Source organism: Monodelphis domestica, chromosome 1, assembly GCF_027887165.1.
Source record: "Monodelphis domestica isolate mMonDom1 chromosome 1, mMonDom1.pri, whole genome shotgun sequence".
Lineage (NCBI taxonomy): Eukaryota > Metazoa > Chordata > Mammalia > Didelphimorphia > Didelphidae > Monodelphis > Monodelphis domestica.
This window is the reverse complement of record NC_077227.1, coordinates 455,181,795-455,201,418: the sequence shown is the minus strand read 5'-3', so window position 1 is coordinate 455,201,418 and position 19,624 is coordinate 455,181,795. Positions and strand designations below refer to the sequence as shown.

General features: G+C 41.2%; 1 protein-coding gene across 4 annotated transcripts in view; it reads right to left on the bottom strand.

Annotated features, from left to right (window-relative positions):
* CPNE2 (copine 2) overlaps nucleotides 1-19,624 on the bottom strand; it is a 124,411-nt gene that overhangs the window by 84,208 nt on the left and 20,579 nt on the right. For 2 of the 4 annotated variants that reach the window (XM_016422791.2, XM_016422795.2), the window contains exons 2-3: nucleotides 7,272-7,474; nucleotides 3,412-3,591 (exon numbers count right to left, since the gene is read on the bottom strand). In XM_016422791.2, the coding sequence (XP_016278277.1) occupies nucleotides 3,412-3,591; nucleotides 7,272-7,442 (351 nt within the window). In that variant the 5' untranslated portion in view covers nucleotides 7,443-7,474. Of the gene's footprint in view, nucleotides 1-3,411; nucleotides 3,592-7,271; nucleotides 7,475-12,291; nucleotides 12,579-19,346; nucleotides 19,602-19,624 lie in introns of those variants that run through there. The other 2 variants (XM_056812337.1, XM_016422794.2) reach the window with 2 other exon arrangements.

Genomic DNA, 19,624 nt, shown 5'->3' with positions numbered 1-19,624 from the left:
GAAGGATTCAAAAGAGGAGCTGGGGTTTAAAAAGAGGAAATGGCTGTGGTATAAAGACACTCACTCACTAACCTCCCATGACTCCCTATTACCTTAATGATATAATATAATACTCTCTATTAGGCAACCTGGCCCTGACAGGATGGGGAATAGGAACCATAATCATTTTACATCATTCTGACAGCCTTAAACTTTGGAAATCTCCCCGTCATCTGGTAGCCTAATAATGAAAAATCTCCAACTACTACTGAAGAAGTCATCAAATATATCAAACTATACAAGGATACAGCAAAGCAGATAGTTTCATCCCCTGTTGTAACAACTCCTACTTGTTCTTGGTTTTGTCTAAATGGACTTCTTTAACAAACGCTGAAGTATTTGGTCACCTCCTCTTGTCTCCTGCCCTCAAACAGGGAATGTCTTTTTATTCCAAAGACCAACTCTGCCATTTTATGGCAAACATTCTCTCAGAAACACCCCCTTTCCCTTTGAATGATTCCCCCCTTTTGCTACTCTTTCTTGCCTGGGAAATGCTTTGCTATCCTATTTTTCTTGCCAAAGAATGCTGCTGGCTGGCTCTAGACTCTAAGCAGACCTGAAAAAGTTCTTAAAAAACAAAATTTGTAGGCAGTGTTGGGAGCAGGTGAATCCATTCCTTTGCTTTCAGTTTGGCCTTTAGCTTTGACCCCCCAATCTCCCCCTCAGTCATCAGAGCCCTGCTAACAGGTACACACCTCCTGGCATGCCCCCGTCCTCTTGGTTGAGAGAATTCCCCAAAGGACCCTTTCTGCCCTTTCCAGTCTTCCTACACGTTTCCTAGGTCCAGCTTAGTATGAATAATGAATCCCTTGAAGAGGCCCTACATATCTCCTTCCCATATCTTATCATCCCTGCCTGTAGGCCTTCTTCAGAAGAGCACTGGAGACAGTGCTGGATGTGGAGTCAGGAAGACCTGAATTCAAATCCTGCCTCAGATACTTCTTAGCTCTGTGACTTGGGGCAAGTACGTAACCTTTATGAACCTCATTTTCTTTAACTGTAAAATGGAGATAATAATAGTACTTACCCCTATTATAAGCTATTATATATATAATATATATTATGTGTAATATATATTATATATAAATATAAATAATAAAATGAATATATATAACAAATAAAAATATAAATATGAAATATATATATAATAGCTTATAATAGGGGTAAGTATATATATATATATATATATATAAATAAAAGCTATTATAAGGATCGTATGAGATAACAGATGTGCAGTGCTTTGCAAACCCTAAAGCACTCTATAAATGCTAGCAGTGGCCATCATGATCACTCTTCATCTGTGACACTCCACATCCGAGCTCTATGCATTGGCACTGGGTGGCCCCACATCTGGAATGCTCTCCCTCCTCAACGCCAACTCCTTGCTTTCCTGACTTCAAGACTCAGCTGAAATTCTACCTTCTATAAGAAGCCATTCCTGGTCTTCCCCTTACACCTCCTCCTCCCATGCTAGCAGCAGCCTCTGAGATTACCTTCCATTTTTATTAAATATATTAGATGTATTCATTGTTATTTGCGTATTTTCTCCCCCATTAGATTGTAAGCTCTTTGGGACAGCAAGGTGGCTCAGTGGATTGAGAGACAGGCCGGAAAAAGGGAGGTCCTGGGTTCAAATCTGGCCTAAAACACTTCTGTGCTATTTGACCTTGGGGAAATCACCTAACTCCAATTGCTTCACCATTACTAACTACTCTTCTGGCCTAGAACTGATACTTGGGTTAAAAAAAAAGGTAAGGGTTGTTTCATTAACATTTTAAATTAGAAAAAAATTATTTAAAAAAAGAATAAGCTTCTTAAGGACAGGAACTATGTTTTCCTTTGTATACACAGCTCAGGACAGAATCTGGCACATACTAAATGCTTAATAAATGCTCACTTGATTGACTGGAAGTGAGATTTCTAGAGGCAAAGATTCTGGGATAACATCCTGTCCTACTTACCAATCCCTAAAATTTCTCTCATGATTTGAGTCATTGTGGTTCCCCTCTCCTTCCCTGCTATAGTCTAAATTCTCCCGAGAACATTCGGATCCTGGTAAGTCCTAAAAAGGTGTCCCAGAACTATAGAACTAAAGGTGGCAGGCTGGGGTTGGTTTCTGTGATTAACCAAGACCCCTGATGAATCAGTTGGGAGATTTTTCTAGCAGCAAAATGAAGCAGGAATAGTTAGGTTATAAGGAGATGGGAACAGGATGAGTTTTCTTTGGAATCCCCAATATGGAGGGGTAGGTTCTCCTACAAGAATCCTCCACACTTCTTCTTAGCCCCATGGAGATACGACTTTTGAATGGTTCAATAATGAAGAGTGACTGAAAACTCAGGTGGCCAAGAAACTACAGTTTTGGGGACTAACCCCAAGGTAACCCCATGTCCTGAGATTCAGGAAGAAGCAGCACAAACATGGTGACTTGAGTTTTAGATTAAAAGTCAGACCTAAGAGCAAACTTATATTTGAATCAGAGAATCCAGGTTCAAATTCCAGCGTTAGCCTTTAAAACCTGTGTGAGGCTAGGTAAATCTCTTTAATCTCTAGGATTTATGTTTCTTCATCTATCAAATGAGGGGATTAGACCCAAGGATCCCAAAGTATTCTTTTCTAGGTTTAAACTCTAGAAACCTATACTTTTTTTTTTAACCCTTACTATCTATCTTAGTAATAAATCTAAAGCCAAAAAGGCAAGGAGTAGGTAAATGGGGTTAAGTGACTTGCCCAGGGTCACATACATAAGGAAGTATCTGAGTCCAGATTTGAATCCAGGTCTTCCTGACTCCACGTCAATCCACTGTGCTAGCTATCTGCCCCCAGATCTATACTTTTTTTTTTTAACCCTTGTCTTCTGTCTTAGAATCAATACTAAGTATCAATTCCAGGGCAGAAGAGTGATAAGGGCTAGGCAATGGGGGTTAAGTGACTTGCCTAGGGTCATACAGTTAAGATGTGTCTGAGGCCTTGAACCCAGGAACTCCTATCTCTTGGTCTGGCTTTTAATTCACTTGGTCACCCAAACCCATACTTTTATTTTATTATTATTATTATTTTTTAAACCCTTACCTTCCATTCTTGGAATCAATACTGTGTATTGGCTCCAAGGTAGAAGAGTGGTAAGGGCTAGGCAATGGGGGTTAAGTGACTTGCCCAGGGTCACACAGCCAGGAAGTGTCTGAGGCCACATTTGAACCCAGGACCTCCCATCTCTAGGCCTGGCTCTCAATCCACTGAGCTACCCAGCTGCCCCCCAGACCCATACCATTAATTAAGAACTTGGAGGGTTATAATCAGTATATATATTCCAAGGTTGAAAATGGGTTTTGAACTTGGGAGAAAAGGGACAGCAAGTGGAGAGACATGTACCATGCCCAGAGTGCACGAGAACTGGCCCAGGAAGTCATGCTCCTCCAGTTGCAGACTAGACTTGTCCTGGTCAAATAGGGCAAACTTGAGCTTCTGTACTTCCTCAAAGTGATAGTCGATGACAAACTTCTTGGCAAATGCTGGGTTCAAATTGTTGATAGCAGTCTCTGTCCTGTCAAACTGGGAAAACACAGTGGAAGGGATAAATAAATGGGTAAGACGAAAAGAAACATCAAAAGTCAATTAATCAGAAAGCTAAACAGGTATCAGAAATCAAAGCCTAAAGTCACGCTAAGAAATAAAAAAAAAAGCCACACGAATGCCACACCATCACAAATTCATCTATATCCTGTCGCTGTACTACATTTCTTTTTTTTTCTTTTAAATAAAAACCCTTACCTTCCATCTTGGAATCAAGACTGTGTATTGGTTCCAAGGCAGAAGAGTGGTAAGGGCTAGGCAATGGGGGTCAAGTGACTTGCCCAGGGTCACACAGCTGGAAAGTGTCTGAGGCCAGAGTTGAACCCAGGACCCCCTGTCTCTAGGCCTGAATTTCAATTCACTGAGCTACCCAGCTGACACCCCCCCCCCCCCAGCTACATTTCTGGCCCAGAGACCTTGGACACTGCTACTCTCCAGCCAGGAGAGGTACAATGCAGGCCAGGAAGCTGGGTCCAGCTGCTCAAGAGAATGCTGGCATCACCAGGAAAGCAAGAACCCATTTTCTATACATGGTATGAGCTGAAAATGAGCTGGCCCTGGGACCCACATCTTCATGTTCTCCATTGGTTGGGGGTGGAAATTGCTGGTTGAATGGAGCATAAATATGTTTGCACAGAGGCGAGAGCCGTTGCTCCAGCAGCCCAAGGTGATGTGTGAAACAGCATCCTATGTTTAGGTTTATTCCCCAGGAATTCCCTGGAGAGTGGGACTGGGTCTCCTCTTTCTTGTCTCCCATTCCAGAGCCTCAATGAGCACTCTAGGTAGCATCTGACTGCTGGTCTCACTGCATTCTCTCCCGTTTGTACCAGAGCCCAGTGAGGAGCAGGACCTGACTGATCATGGTATCATCCTAATAGGCTAGTTGTAGCTTGGCTCCATGGTCTGCCTCCATAACCAGAGCTTGTGAACCTCCAGGGAATGCTGCTAATGGCATTCACCATCCCCCTCACTGACTGGAATCGAGATGCTGGGGAAAGGGAAGCACAAAGAGTTCTTGTCAAAAAAACAAAAACAAGCCCCAAACCTTAGGGAGCAGTTGGATGGCTTGGTGGATTGAGAGTCAGGCCTAGAGATGGGAAGTCCTGGGTTCAAATCTGGCCTCAGACACTGCCCAGCTGTGTGACCCTGGGCAAGTCACTTAACTCCCATTGCCTAGTCCTTACAGCTCTTCTGCCTTAGAACCAATACACAGTATTGACTCTAAGATGGAAAATAAGGGTTTAAAAACAAAAAAAACAAACAAAAAACCAAAACCTCAAACCAACTAACCACCACAACAAAACTATCCTATGCTGTCATAAAGTGCTTTGCTGGGTGTCACGTGGCCAAATGTGAGCTTGTCAGGCTGCCTGGGTTCTCAGAATCAAATAGTTTCGAACCACCTAAACCACTATCATCTCTTGTTTTATAGGCCAGGAATCTGTGCAAAGATCACATAGGAAGTCAATGGAAGAACAAGGATCTGAACTAGCTTCTGGTTCTGTCTCCTACACCAATGACACAGAGAAACTTTAGACTCATTTTTGCACCTGAAAAAAAGCATTTCTGATGGTGTTAGATGAAGATTTGTGATTGGTTTGCCATGGTGGAGGCACCAATCCTCCTAGAGGCAGCAGCATTCCCTGGAGGTTCACAAGCGCTGGTTACGGGGCAGACTGACTTCTAAGGGTTTTTTGGAAGCCAAGACGTGTTACTCTACATGCAAGTCCCACTGTCTCATCTCTAGCAGCATCCACATGTGTGGTCCAGATGGTTTCCATTTAGTACAGGCCAATCCAGGTTGACCCAAGATGCCTGCCCAGCCACCTGAGCCCTTTCCAGCAGGACCTCCCCAAATCCCAGTCTTCAGGAACTGAAGCACTCATTCAACACGCCCGCTCACCCCAGGAAACCAGCTCCACCTGTGGCCTCAGAGGCAAACACTCCGACCCAGGAGCTCCCTTCCTAACAATCTTTCCTTTCACTAATACTGGCAGCAGGGCTAAATATAGACCCAGGGCCAAGAGCTGAAAACCTCCAGCGGAAAGCTAAGGCCTTGGAAACTGGTAGGGAAAAACCCACTTGGTTTATTCCCCCAAACAGCTTATAATCCTGACTTCTGAGCAGCCACGTGTTTTAGAAAAGAGGGCTGGAATGGCCATCAGCAGACCAGGTCCTGTGCTGGCTCTTTTACTCAGTGTAGTCAAACTATAGGACCTTAAGCAAGGCATTTCTCTTCTCAGGGTCTCAGTTTCCACATCTGTAAAATAAGGGTTGGAATGGATGATTTCCAAGATTCATTTCAACTCTGATATTCCAAAGTCTGTGTTTAAGGATTCCACATCTCAAAAGTCTCTCCCTGGTCTGACGTTCTACTGGAAACTGAGGGGTAATAATAGCTCATATTTATATAGTGACTCAAGGTTTGTGAAATGATTTGTGTGTGTGTCTGTGTGCTTATAATTTGAAGTTTGGCAGCCGGTGCTCAGGGGGCTGCATGACATAATAGATGAGATACTTAAGAGTCAAGAGATGTTGGTTCCAATCCCACCTCAGATACTAGTTGTGTAACCCTGGACAAGGATCATAACCTCTCTGCTTCTGTTTCTTCCCCTGTGAAATAAGAGTGTTGGACTCAATGGCCACTAACGTCTCTTCCAGGCATAAAGCTATAATTTTATGATCCTCAAGACAACCCAGTAAGCAAACACAATTGCTCCCATTTTTCAGATTAAAAAAAAAATGAGGCCCCACTAAGTTAAGTGATTTGTCCAAGATCATGTAGTCAGTGTAAGGGGCAGGCACTGCTTCTGAGCAGCATGGTATGGAAGGCATGGGTTTCCATTCCTGGTTAGGCTGATCATCTCCAGGAGGTCATGTGAACCTCTCTGAAGAGAACAGTGCTCTGTCCTGCCTATTCTGTCCTCCTTGGGAGCTTTATGGGGAGGATCACAGGCAGATCACTCAGTGCTCAGCAAAGAAAAGCAATCCTTACCTGTTGGGGAGTTAGACCATTCTGCTTCTTATTACTAAAGCTATGACAGCTGGATCTGTCAGCTCCTGACATAGTCAGGGCTTCATGGTAATGATGCCAGCCTTGTGGCCCTTGTCACCAGCCATTCTTTGGAAGATTCTAGGAATTAGGGCTAGAAAGTTTTAATGATTGCCTAGTCCAACTTCTTCATTTTATAGATGGGGAAATAGACCCATGGAGTGAAGTGGCTTGTTCAAGATGGAACAAGTAATTATCCAGATCTCTAGATCCAGTGTTCTCTCTCTCTCTCCCTCTCCCTCTCCCTCTCCCTCCCTCCTTCCTTCCTTCCATCTCAGAACTGACACTTAGTATTGGTTCCATGGCAGAAGCTCAGTAGGGCCTAAGCAACTGAAGTTAAGTGACTCACCCAGGGTCACATAGTTAGGAAGTATCTGAGGACAGATTTGAATTGAGGACTTCTCATCTTCAGGCCCGACTCTATCCATTGAGGTACCTACCTGCCCCAACATACCACTTTTTCAAAGGCTCCATCCAGGACCCCCAGACCCAATGAACAATGATCCTCTATCCCCATCCAACCCTCAACCTCTCTACAGACCTAGGGAAGCAAGGCCTACATGGTGCTTTCTACCTGTCCTTGGACTTGGAAGGATGGAAGACTCACCTCATACCACTTGCCATTGTTCTCAGTGAATAAAACACAGAAAGGGTCCGACTTGGAAGTGACATCTCGATCCAACAGATTTTGGCCACAGACTGAGAGCTCCACCTTGCACACACAGTACTGGGACCCAATGGGCCCTGCATGGGAGCTGGCACTCATTGTGTAGGCCATGATTGCTGGAGGCAGCAGCGGTTCCTGACAATCTATAAGAAGGGAAGAAGGAGGTGAGGCTCTGCAAAGAAAACAACCCTCTGTTTTTCAGAGCCCTTGGCTTTCTCTAGACTTTGGATAATCAAATCACCCTTTAATCTTTATCCCAATTACAGACAATTCTGCTATAACACAAGTTTTGAAAATGCAAATTTGTTCAAATGCAACTCATATATCAAGGAATATTTTTTAGCACAATTTGCACTTCAAGTTGGCTCCTAAAAGACGTTTCACTCAAGAAACAGCAAGAATGCCAAAAAATGGTACCAATTCACATAACCCACAAGGTGCAACCCTTCTGATGCTCACTTCCTCAGGCAAATTTCAGGTCTTTGTTAAGGTAAAGTGCCATATTTATTGAATATCTTCTGGTACAGTAGAAGCTGAGAGCAAAGGAGGACTGGTCTATACCACCCCCAATCTCTTCTACCACATTAAGGCCTCTGGGCAGACACTCAGAGGTACAGGGCACAGGTCAAGTAACAACCTGAGGCCATGGATGGGATCCCATCTTCAAAAAATATTTCTATATTCCTTAACCATTTACCATGTGTAAAGCTGTGCTAGCATTTTTATTTGATGCTTGTCGTGTGTGTGTGTGTGTGTGTGTGTGTGTGTGTGTGACTCATGAAGCTTGAGTGTTGTGTCCCTTAGCTTTATTTTCTCCAATTAGCTCTGTGGTATCTAATGTTCAATTTCTCATAAAATGGTGCTTTTGAGGAACATAAATGCTGAGTTATAGCAGAACTGGCCGTACATCTTTGTCAATCCATCCTGGCCCCCTTATCCACTGTCATTGTCTCATGTATGTCTAGGTTTCATATGGATTTGGTTATCAATATGTCTTATAAATGTGTCAGGGTAAGATTAGGAACTCCTGGAGGGTAAGGACTGGTTCTGTGTAACACTCGAGCAGTTCAGTACTCAATTAAGATTTTTAGGATTGAGACTGACAGAGAGGATGGAAAAGGGGGAGGAAAAGGATGATGATATACTAGGGCTGGCCAAGGGAGTCAGGTGTCTTTTCCCAGGGAGATATGTTTTAGCTACAGTCTTTTAAGCCAAGAACTTTTAATCATCAGTGAGGACCAATATCAAATAATGGATAGTTAGGATCTTGGGGCCTTAGAGAAACAAATAGGTGAAGCTGAGGTCATAGCTTCAGTTCCTATATGGATTGGTTAAGTCTCATGATGATTCATCATCAAGGAATATGGCCCACCACCTCTTACAAATGCAGACCATTGGTCATAAGAGGCAGAGGGTGAAAGACCATGCATGCCTCTGTATGGACCATCCCCATGGACAGAAACATTCCAAAGATGTTCCTTTAATAGAACAAATATTTATTAGGCTTTAATGTGTGCAAAGCATTTATTTAGCACTTACTGTGCTTGATGCACTATGCTAAGCACTAAAGTTATACTGCAAAGCTAAAACCGTCCCTGCCCCGAAGAAATTCATGTTTTAATGGAAGCCACAGCATTCAAATAGCTGGATAAGATGGATATCTTCTGGTAGGGTATGGATGGATAAGACATTGGAACAAAGAACATTTGAGTTGAGTTGAGAAATCGGCAGGAATCCTCAAAAGGAACTGTGAACAGTTAACAACCCTATGAAAGGATTCTCCAAATCAATAATAATAAAAGAAATGAAAATAAAAACAACTGATATTTTACTTCGCACACAGCAATTTGAAAAAGGTGACTAAAAATGGAAAGAGTTGATGATGGAGGGATTGTGGAAAAACAGGCATCCTGATGAACTGTTGATGGAGCTGTGAAATAGCTCAACCATTATGGAAAGCAATTTGCAATTATGCTCCAAGAGTGAATAAAATGTTCACATCTTTGACCTAGAGATTGTATTGCTCCATATAATCCTCAAGTAGGTCAGTGATAAAAAGAAAAATCCCATATGCACTAAAATATTTATAGCAACACTTTTTGTATTAGCTAAGAACTAGAAACAAAGTAGATACCCATCCATTGAGGAACAGCTAAGCAAGTTGTGGTAACTGAATGTTACAGAATATTACTATACTATCACCATGTATAGGATGAATTCAGAAAAGCGTGGAAGGGCATGAACAAAGTAAACAGAAACAAAAAAACAATATATTCAATGACTGCAATGTAATTGAAAGACACAACCACAACAGAATAATGACAATTGAATGCTATGGAAATGACCAGGAGATATGAAAAGCCAATTTCCTCCTTCCTTGCAGAAGTAGAGTATGAGGAGTGTGTAATATTGCAAATAATATCAATCTTCTTCAATGTTTCAAGAAATTTCAAACTGTGTCCCCATCCCTCTCCTCCACCACCTTTATATTCTTATAAGAGATGGCTCCTTAGGAGGGTTGCAAGAGGGATACAAAGGGAAATTGTAGTTGCAAGGAACTCAAAAGTTATCAATAAAATTTACTTTTTGTTTGACATGATTGCACACCTAAAACCTATGTCAGATTGCTTACTGCCTCAGAGAGGTGAGAGGGAGAGAGAATTTGGAATTAAAAAAATTTTAAATATGTTAACATTTGTTTTGACATGTAATTAGGGAAAATTAAAAAATTAAATTAAATTTGTTTTTTAAAAAATAGATAAGAATTTCACAAATGAGAGAGGACATTACAGGTTACAGATCAATGTGGGTACAATATGAATTGAGGGCAAAATGGAAGTTCAGTTTAGCTTCTATGCAAAGTATAGTTTTCTTCCTATTTAAAGGCCAATACTAGGCATTATTCATTTAAGAGCTGTAACCAATTTATTCCTTTCAATGTATTCAGAATTTCAATCCTGACATTAATTGTGCTGTAAGTCCATTGCATACTGGTACTGCACAATTTTCAGGCATGACTTCTCCTGTCATGTAAGACAATCAATTTCCACACTAGGATCTGAAAATCTATGTTAACTCAACTTGAGCAGAGTATAATCAAGTTCCAGTGCTAATAGAGAGAAATAGTGGCATGGATTACACAAGTCAGTAGTGAAAAAAATGTGTGTATACATAAAAATACACACACACACATATAAATATATACATATTTGTTTTGTTTTATTTTTTGAGGAATCTACTATTGTTTTTCAGTTCGAGGAAGTACCACATGCACTTTAAGTTGTGAATGTCTCTTCTTTATTTGGGAAGGCTTAGCCAGATATGTTAGAGTCTGTATTTCCCAAATACATACTATGATTTTGGAGGATCAGCCCAAGTGTGCCAGGGGGTCAAAGGAGGGAAACTCATCTGGGATTCATCATTTTGTCAGTGATAATTTGGAACAAAAAATTGCTATTCATTCAGAACTTTCATAGCAGCATCATATGAAATCATAAAAAAAAATAGAAGCAACCTAAATGTCCACCATCAGAGGAATGGTTAGATCATTTGTGATACAATAATGCAAAAGAATAATATAATGCAATTAAAACAGATGAGCATGATTAGGAATACAAAGAAATCAGGCTCTTAGGAAATAATGGAAAGTGAAAAAAGCAGAACTAGAAAAATAGCAGACACACAAATGAGAATAAATGGACAAAGGATCCTCCCTGGGGGCTTAGAGGAGACTGAAACGGTATGATATTTTATGTAATGAGACGGATTCATTTGAATGTAAATAGCTACTAAATTTGATTGTTTGTATTGATCTTCCATGCCAGATTTCTAATCACTTAATTTAGTAAAAAAGTAAAAAAAGTAACATTTAGTCATTCTGAAATTGATACACCAAGACTCATGCATCTTAGTCTGTAGGGAAGGAGGTGAGCAATACCTGTCCTTTCTTCAACAGGATGCTGGACTGGCTTTTACCACTGTATCTATCCTAAAGCACAGGCTTCCAAGGACTGGCTAATAGTGTTTTTGGTTCACATGACAGTGAATAATGGGAAAAATGGTCTGTGGCTCCTGAGGCATAGACCTTTCCCATAATTACTTTACATAGACTAGGACATGTACTCTCCTATGTGGAGTTAAGGACTTCCAAGCCACATGAGGGTACATCAATAGATGATAATGCACAAAGACAATTGTCATTCTCGGTCACCAAGAGACTACCACTATCTGTCATTAGAAAAGGGCATTGGAAAGAATGGTGGAAAGAGGCTGGGGAACTCTGCAGCCTTGGCCTGGCTCTAATGTTATTTAGCTATGTGACCCCACACTGGTCACTTAGCCTTCATTCACATCAATTACTTTAGGTATCAGAGAAAATCATCTTTGTTCTAATTACTTCATAGCTCAGATGAGGGTATGGATTTGAAAGGACTTTGGAAAGTATAAAACTTCAAAAGTAAGGAAGATGATGATGATGATGATGATGATGATGATGATGATGATGATGATGATGATGATGATGATGATGATACAACAGAGGTGGTGGGTAGTGTTCTGAATATGACTTGGTCAAATCTAAAGACACTAAATCTCCCACCTTGTCCATTCCAGGTTCTACATGTCAGACTACATTTATGTTATTTTCCCTACTGACACCAAGATAAACAAGGCTATTCTCATCTCAAGTAGATAAATATACGAACACACACACACACACACACACACACGATCCTCCCAGACCAGAAAGATTTCCAAATATGACCCCCACAATTAGTCTGCTTCCCCTGTACCCTCCAGAAGGCAGATTAGTCCCAGAAATTGACTTTGTTTTTAAAAAAGGAGACTAGGGTGGGCTAGATCACCTTACTGGGCTGATAAGTACCTTGACTTTAATTTCATTATAGAGATGTTATGTACCATAAAAACAGCCACCCCTGCCTACCTCCATCCTGGCACTCACCAACTCTCTTTCTTCCCATGCAAGGGGCTTCCTTGGGATTTCCTAAGGTACCATATCTGAACAGAAAACACAGCTCTCAGGAAAAATAAATGAATTGGTACAGGCTGCACTGCTCTCTTCTTCCCGTGTGTGTGGTCTTTACTCATATTGTTCCTTGGCTTAGGTTACCCATCCTTCATCTTCCTCTTCTCTGTTGAATCCAAACTCTTTAAAGTCCAATTTCAAATGTCTCTTCTTCTAGGAGGCCTGTTTCTTCCCAAGTCGAAACTCTCAGATTCTACACTTCTCTTGTTAACATGTAATATTACAATATAAGCACATAAGAGTCATCCATGTGGGCACTGTATCTCCCCCTACTGGGTTATAATTTTTTTTTTAACCCTTACCTTCTGTCTTAGAATCAATACTAGGCAGAATTATGGTAATGTGTTTCCAAGGCAGAAAAGTGGTAAGGCCTAGGCAATGGGGGTCAAGTGACTTGCTCAAGGTCACACAGCTAGGAAGTTATCTATGTACAGATTTGAACCCAGGACCTACCGTCTCTAGGCCTGGCTCTCAATTCACTGAGCCACCCAGCTGCCCCTGGATTATAATCTTCTTGAAAGCAAGGATGCCCCTGGCACAACAGAAACTTAATAATGGTTGTCTGAAAAATAAAACCAACAAAACCAAAACAGACCCTTCTCTAGCAATTTTTAATCAGATGATGTTTTGACTCCCCCTGAAGGGTGTATATGTCTTAAAAACAGTGTCTTTCCCAACCTGTCAAAGACCACAAATTCAAGATAGGGAAAGGATAAGTAGGTAAGTCAATGTCCTCCCAAAGACCAGAGGATCAGAGCTGTCCAGATAAACATGAAGCAGCAATGTGGTGTCATTATGGGGGCAAAGCCTCAAATATATACTATTAAGAAATATATTCCATTTTAAATTAAATAGTTTCTTTAGAATTACAAACTTAAAAAAAAAATCAAACCTAATAAGACTTCTCTACTAGTAGCAATGCAATGATCCAGGACAATTTTGAGGGGCTTTAAGAAAGAACACTATCCACATCCTGAGGAAGAACTGTGGGAGCAGAAACACAGAAGAAAAACATTTGCTTGATCACATGGTTTGATGGGGATATGACTGAGGATGTAGACTCTAAGAGATCTAATGCAAATATTAGTAATATGGAAATGGGTCTTGATCAGTGACACATGTAAAACCCAGTGGAATTGCTTGTTTGCTTTGAGAGGGGGGGGAAGGAGAAAAGGAGGGAAAGAACATAAATCATGTAATCATGGAAAAATACTATAAATAAATTTTTTATAAATTACAAAGTTAAAAAAAGTATGGATGTGATGTGAGAGAGAAAAGGAAGGGGGAAGAATGAAGGAGGAGGGAGAGAGAGAAAAAGAGGAGATTGGGTATGTATGAGAGAAGAATGTGTGTGAGATAGTATGTGAGAAGAGACTGAGAGAAATGTGTTCGAGAGATAGAAAGTAACATTTAAGTGTGTGAGGATAGGAAAATGATCCTCTTAGATATGTAACTACTAGTGTCTAAGGACCCTTTCCTTTTAGCTCTAAATACTATAGTCCTATTTGAATAGGAGATGATCCTGATACAAAAGGGTATTCCCAAGGATTCTTTAGCCAAGGGGAAAAGAACTGAGTTCTTGACTGTTTTAATTCCCTGGGAGAAAGGACCTAGATAGCAAGCCTTTAGTGCCTTTTCTTACTCCAGTTCGGCAGCAAGGTAGTACAGTGAATAGAGTGCTGGGTCTAGAGTCAAGAAGTCCTCAGATGAAATCTAGCTTTAGAGACTTATTAAGCACGTGACTGTGGGTAAGTCATTTAACATGTTTGTCTCAGTTTCCTCCACTATAAAATGGGGATGATAATAATAGTACCTACCTCTCAGAGTTATTTTGAGGATCAAATGAAATATTTGTAAAAAAGCCCATTGGTGTGTTGCCTGGCACATAGTAGATGCTATATAAATGCTTATTCCCCTTCCTTCCCCATCAATTCCAATTTTTTTATTGCCCTCTGAGGGGAGGGGGGGGGGAGATTCCTTCTCTCTTTAAGCTTCCCCTGAAATAATGAAGACCTTTGCTCAATCTTATCCATCCCACCTGTGACCCATATTAAAGATGCAGCTTGATGATTCTGGAGCAAAGAGATAGCCACTGCTTTAAGTACTGATCTGATGGCTTTGGAAATGGGGTCATACCAATGTTTTTATTTTTTAAATTTAGAATATTTTTCCATGGTTCCATGATTCATTATTTTCCCCACCCCTCTTCCCTCTCCCCTCCTGGAGTTGTCAAGCAATTCCACTGGGTAATACATGTTAGTATTCAAAACCTATTTCCATATTCTTCATATTTGTAATAATGTTCTTCTAAAGCTCAAACCCCAGTCATATGTCCATTGAAGGGAGTGTATCAATTGGAAATGGCTCAATAGGTTGTAGTACAGGAACGAAACGAGCTATAACTATGCTATAAGAAACAAATATGATAAATACAGAGAAAGACTTACATGAACTGGTACAGAATGAAATAAGCAGAGTCAGGAAAACAATATAACTACAAGAATGTAAACAGAAAAGGACAACTACATGACCACCAAAAATGATTTTGCAAAATGACAAAGAACAAGCATGGCCCCAGAGAATATCTATGAGAAGATAACCTCCATCCTCCTCCATTGCAGAATCCAGGGGCCCACAGATATGGAGCATTACATATATTTTCAGATATTTTGATATACTGATTGGTTTTACTGATTTTTTTCCCTCTTCCTCTTCTTATTTTCATTAAAAATATATTAATTGTGAGGGGGCAGCTGGGTGGCTCAGTGGATTAAGAGCCAGGCCTAGAGATGAAAGGTCCTAGGTTCAAATCTGGTCTATTTCCCAGCTGTGTGAGACCCTGGGCAAGTCACTTGACCCCCATTGCCTAGCCCTTACCACTCTTCTGCCTTGGAACCAATACATAGTGTTGATTCCAAGACAGAAGGTAAGGGTTAAAAAAAAAAATATATATATATATATACACACACACACACACACACACATATTAATTGTGAGGCAGCTCGGCAGCTCAATGGATGGAGGACCACTGGAGATGGGAGGTCCTGGGTTCAAATATGACCTTAGATACTTCCTAGCTGGATGACCCTGGGCAAATCACTTAACCCCAATTGCCTAGCCCTTATTCTTCTGCCTTGGAAGCACTACTTAGTATCAACTCTAAGACAGAAGGTAATATAGATGTGCATATATATATATGTGTATACATATATATATGCATTCATATATATTATTTGTTACATGGGACAGCTCTTGGGGAAGGGAAAGGAAAGAAATATTGAGAGGCATTTTGATAATGTAAAAAGAAAAGCTATAAAAAGAAAAGCTATCAATAAAATTTTATTAAAAATAAAAATAGATTTTGAGGGGAGGTTGAGGACTCAGGATAATGATGGTTAAGTACCCAGAATGGAAGGAAGTTCATCAGTGATAGGAATGGGAAAGAGTATCCCAGTGCTAGGGATAGGACTGAAAGACTCACAGTTAAGGAAGATGGAAACAATTTCAGAATTCCTTGTTAAACACTACCCTGGGTAGCAGAAAAGACCAATATTTTTCTAAACTGAGGGGGAAAGGAATCTCTTTTGGGCAATCAGATGGGTCTACAAGCATAGGCAGGGTGGGGAACCTATCACTCCTTTTCCACTAATGCAATGACTCCTGACCCATAGCAAAGAAAAAGTAGCAGAGGACCCCTTGATGCCCATTCTTCCAAAGTGCAACACTTTTTTTAGGGTAGAGGGGTAGAGAGAACCCACCTGAAGATTAGAAACCTGAAGATGCAGTCTAAGAAGGGGGCAGTACCTGCCATTCTTCCCCACACTCCCATCATGGGCAAAGCCCAGAGGATACCTACAACCCCACAACTCACCCTCCACCTGGGCAGCTCTCCGAAATCTGAATAAGGAGCACATGGCTCCTGGGGGCCTTGAGCGATGGCCGGGGGGCAAAGCTGATCTCCTAGACCTCAGGCCCCTCCACTGTAAATGCCAACAGGGCGGGTTGGGCACAGGGAAGTAAAGGGCCTGACGCAATGGAAAAAAAAATACCCACCCTCCTTGGACAAGATGTCATTTGCAGAGAACCTCCTAGCCCAGATAGAAACTTTGCCTGATGTAGCTCAAGCCCATAATCACCTCCTGTACCAGCCCAGCAAGCAATTTGGGGTTTAGCTAATCCCAGCTTGGGGAGGGAGAACTTGGGCAGAAAAAGAGTACATATCTTTCCTTAGGTCTACTGGCCCATAGCCAAGGGGCTGGGACCTCTACACCTGAGGCAGAATGGGAAGAGACCATTTCTGGCAGATTGGAGCCTAATCCAGGAGAGGGAAGGGGAAGTGCTTGTTTAGAGGGTGAGAAAGGGAAACCAGAGAGCTTTGGGGAACCAAAGTAGAGCAAAAGATAGACAGAAAGATGGACAGAGAAAGACAGAGACAGAGAAACTGAGGAAGACAACAGGGAGACCATGATGTAGGGGTGTCAAACTCTAGATAAACAGCAAGCAGCTAGAACTAGATGAAAATATAATTGTGACATGTTTAGCAAAATAAATCAAAATACAATTCAACATAGGTAGTATACATTTATGCTTTTCTAAGTATGTGGCCCATAAGAATCAGTTTCTATTTAAGTTTGCCACCGCTGGAATAGTGAAGAGGATTCTGAATAGGAATCCTGCCTGAGACATTTAGCAGATATGTGACCTAGACAACCCTCTTTACTTTTCTGGGTCTCAGTTGGCTCATATGTAAAATGAAGGAGTTGCATCCGATGATATATCAACAATCCCTTCCAATTCTTCATCTCTGATCCTTTGGGAGAGCTTGGGAAGCAGTGGCCATGGCAGTCCAAAAACTAAACTTGAACTCCAAAGAACAAGGTTTGCATCTGGGCTGACACTAGTTGAATGACCTGCTCAAGTGACAAATCTCTCTAAGCTTCCGATTCAAGCAGGGCACACTTACCTTATCTTAGAGGGCTACTGTGGGGAAAGCCCTTTGATACACTTTATACAAGAGCCTATAAATAGCATGGTTCTCAGAGTCAGGAAATCCCGAGTTCAAGTCTTGCCTCTGAAGTGCTCTGGCTCCGTGACCTTCATCGTGTTCCTTAACCTCTCAGTACAAAAAATTCCTGATCTACATTGGTAGACAGAGTTTCTTCCTCTGGACCTCACTATACCAATGAAATTACAGTGCAGTGGCAGCTAGGTAACAGTAGAAAGAGCCAGGAAGAGTCAGGAGGAACTGGGTTGAAATCTGGCCTCAGATATTTCCTAGCTGTGTGATCCTGGAGAAGTCACTTAACCCCAACAGCCCAGTCCTTGTTGCTCTTCTGCCTTATAATAGATACTAAGGTAGTGGCAAAAAATTGGAAAACAAGGGGATGCCCTTCAATTGGGGAATGGCTGAACAAATTATGGTATCTGTTGGTGATGGAATATTGTGCTCAAAGGAATAATAAAGTGGAGGAATTCCATGTGAACTGGAACAACCTCCAGGAAGTGATGCAGAGCGAGAGGAGCAGAACGAGAACATTGTACACAGAGACTGATACACTGTGGCACAGTAACGGACTTCTCCATTAGAGGCAATGCAGTGACCCTGAACAACTTGGAGGGATCTACAAGAAAAACCACTATCCACATTCAGAGGAAAAAACAATAGAATAGAAACACAGAAGAAAAATAACTGCTTGATTACATGGGTTGGAGGGTATATGGTTGGGGAGGTAGACTCTAAATAAACATCCTAATGCAAACACCAACAACATGGAAATAGGTTCTGAAGAAGGACACATGTAATACCCAGTGGAATTGTGCATCGGCTATAGAAGGGGTAAGGGAGGGGAGGGAGGAATAGAATATGATTTTTGTAACCAAGGAATAATGTTTGAAATTGACCAAATAAAAATTAAAAAATGAAAAGAAAAAAAAGAATGGATACTAAGACAGAAAGTAAGGATTATTTTAAAAAGAAGAAATTAAAGATGCAAAGTGCTGCACACACATGATCTATTGCATAGAAGAAGTGACTGGGAATTAAAGCTAAGGGAATTAAAAGCCACCAGTGTTCAGTATATTTTCAGTTCATCCACTGTTTTGCAAGGGAATTTTACATGAGAAATTCAATTTCTGGTCCTCAGTTTCTCTACTAATGAGAAAATTACTGAAAACAAACCTGTCTTGCAGGATAGGTGGGAATTGATGTAAAGAAGTTGGTTTAGGAAGGGGAAGCTAGGTGGTACCATGGATAGATTCCTGGGCTTAGAATCTAGAAGACTCCTCTGCAAATCTGGCCTCAGAAACTTATTAGCTATGTGATTCTGGGCAAGCCACTTCACTCTGACTCTATTTCTCATTTGTAAAATGAGCTAGAGAAGAACAAGGCCAACCACTCCGATATCTTTGCTAAGAAAATCCCTCAAAATAGGGTCACGGAGAGTCTAAAACAACTACATAACCACAAAGCACTCTTTCAGATGTCTCTATTAAGCCCTGATCTAGGTTTTTTAAAAAGTAGTTTTTGTAAGGAAAGATTCACAGTATTCCAATTTAATTAAATTCAATACAACGTTTATTAGGTATGTACTATGTGCAAAGCATCATGCCAGGGATTCAAAGACCAAAAATGAAACAGTTCCTTCCTTTGATGAGTTAACATTCCACTGGTGGTATACAACATGTACATACGGAAGTTAGCAGAAAGTAACCCAAATTTCAAGAGATAAAAAGCACAATTTCTTTCTTTTTCAAATAACCCTCACTTAACTGTAAGAAGAACAAGGATGAGACAAATGGGGGTTAAGTGATCAGGGTCACTTAGCTAGGAAGAATCTAAGGTCAAATCTGAATCCAGGACCTCCCAACTCCAGGCCAGGCTCTTTATTGATCCACCTAGCTGCTCCTATGTTCGCAAATTTCAAAAACATGACATATCAAACCATAGTCAGGTCTACCCAGCTCTTCCTTACCCTGCTATCTACCCCTTATGGGGAGGGGAGGTTGAATCAACCCCTGCTGGTCAATATTGCTCATAGCACCCCTTCCCTCAGCAAGAAGTAGATGGGAATCTTCAAAGATTGAGCAGAAGTGTTTTGTCCAGTACCCAGAGGGCACATGGCAACTACCTTCCCACCAGACCCAAAGAACCGATGACACCTGCTTGTGAGATAGGAATTTGTTTCATCCTTGTGCTACATCCATCCCAATGATGAATCCCATTCAGTCTGGAGTCATATCCCAGAGGGAT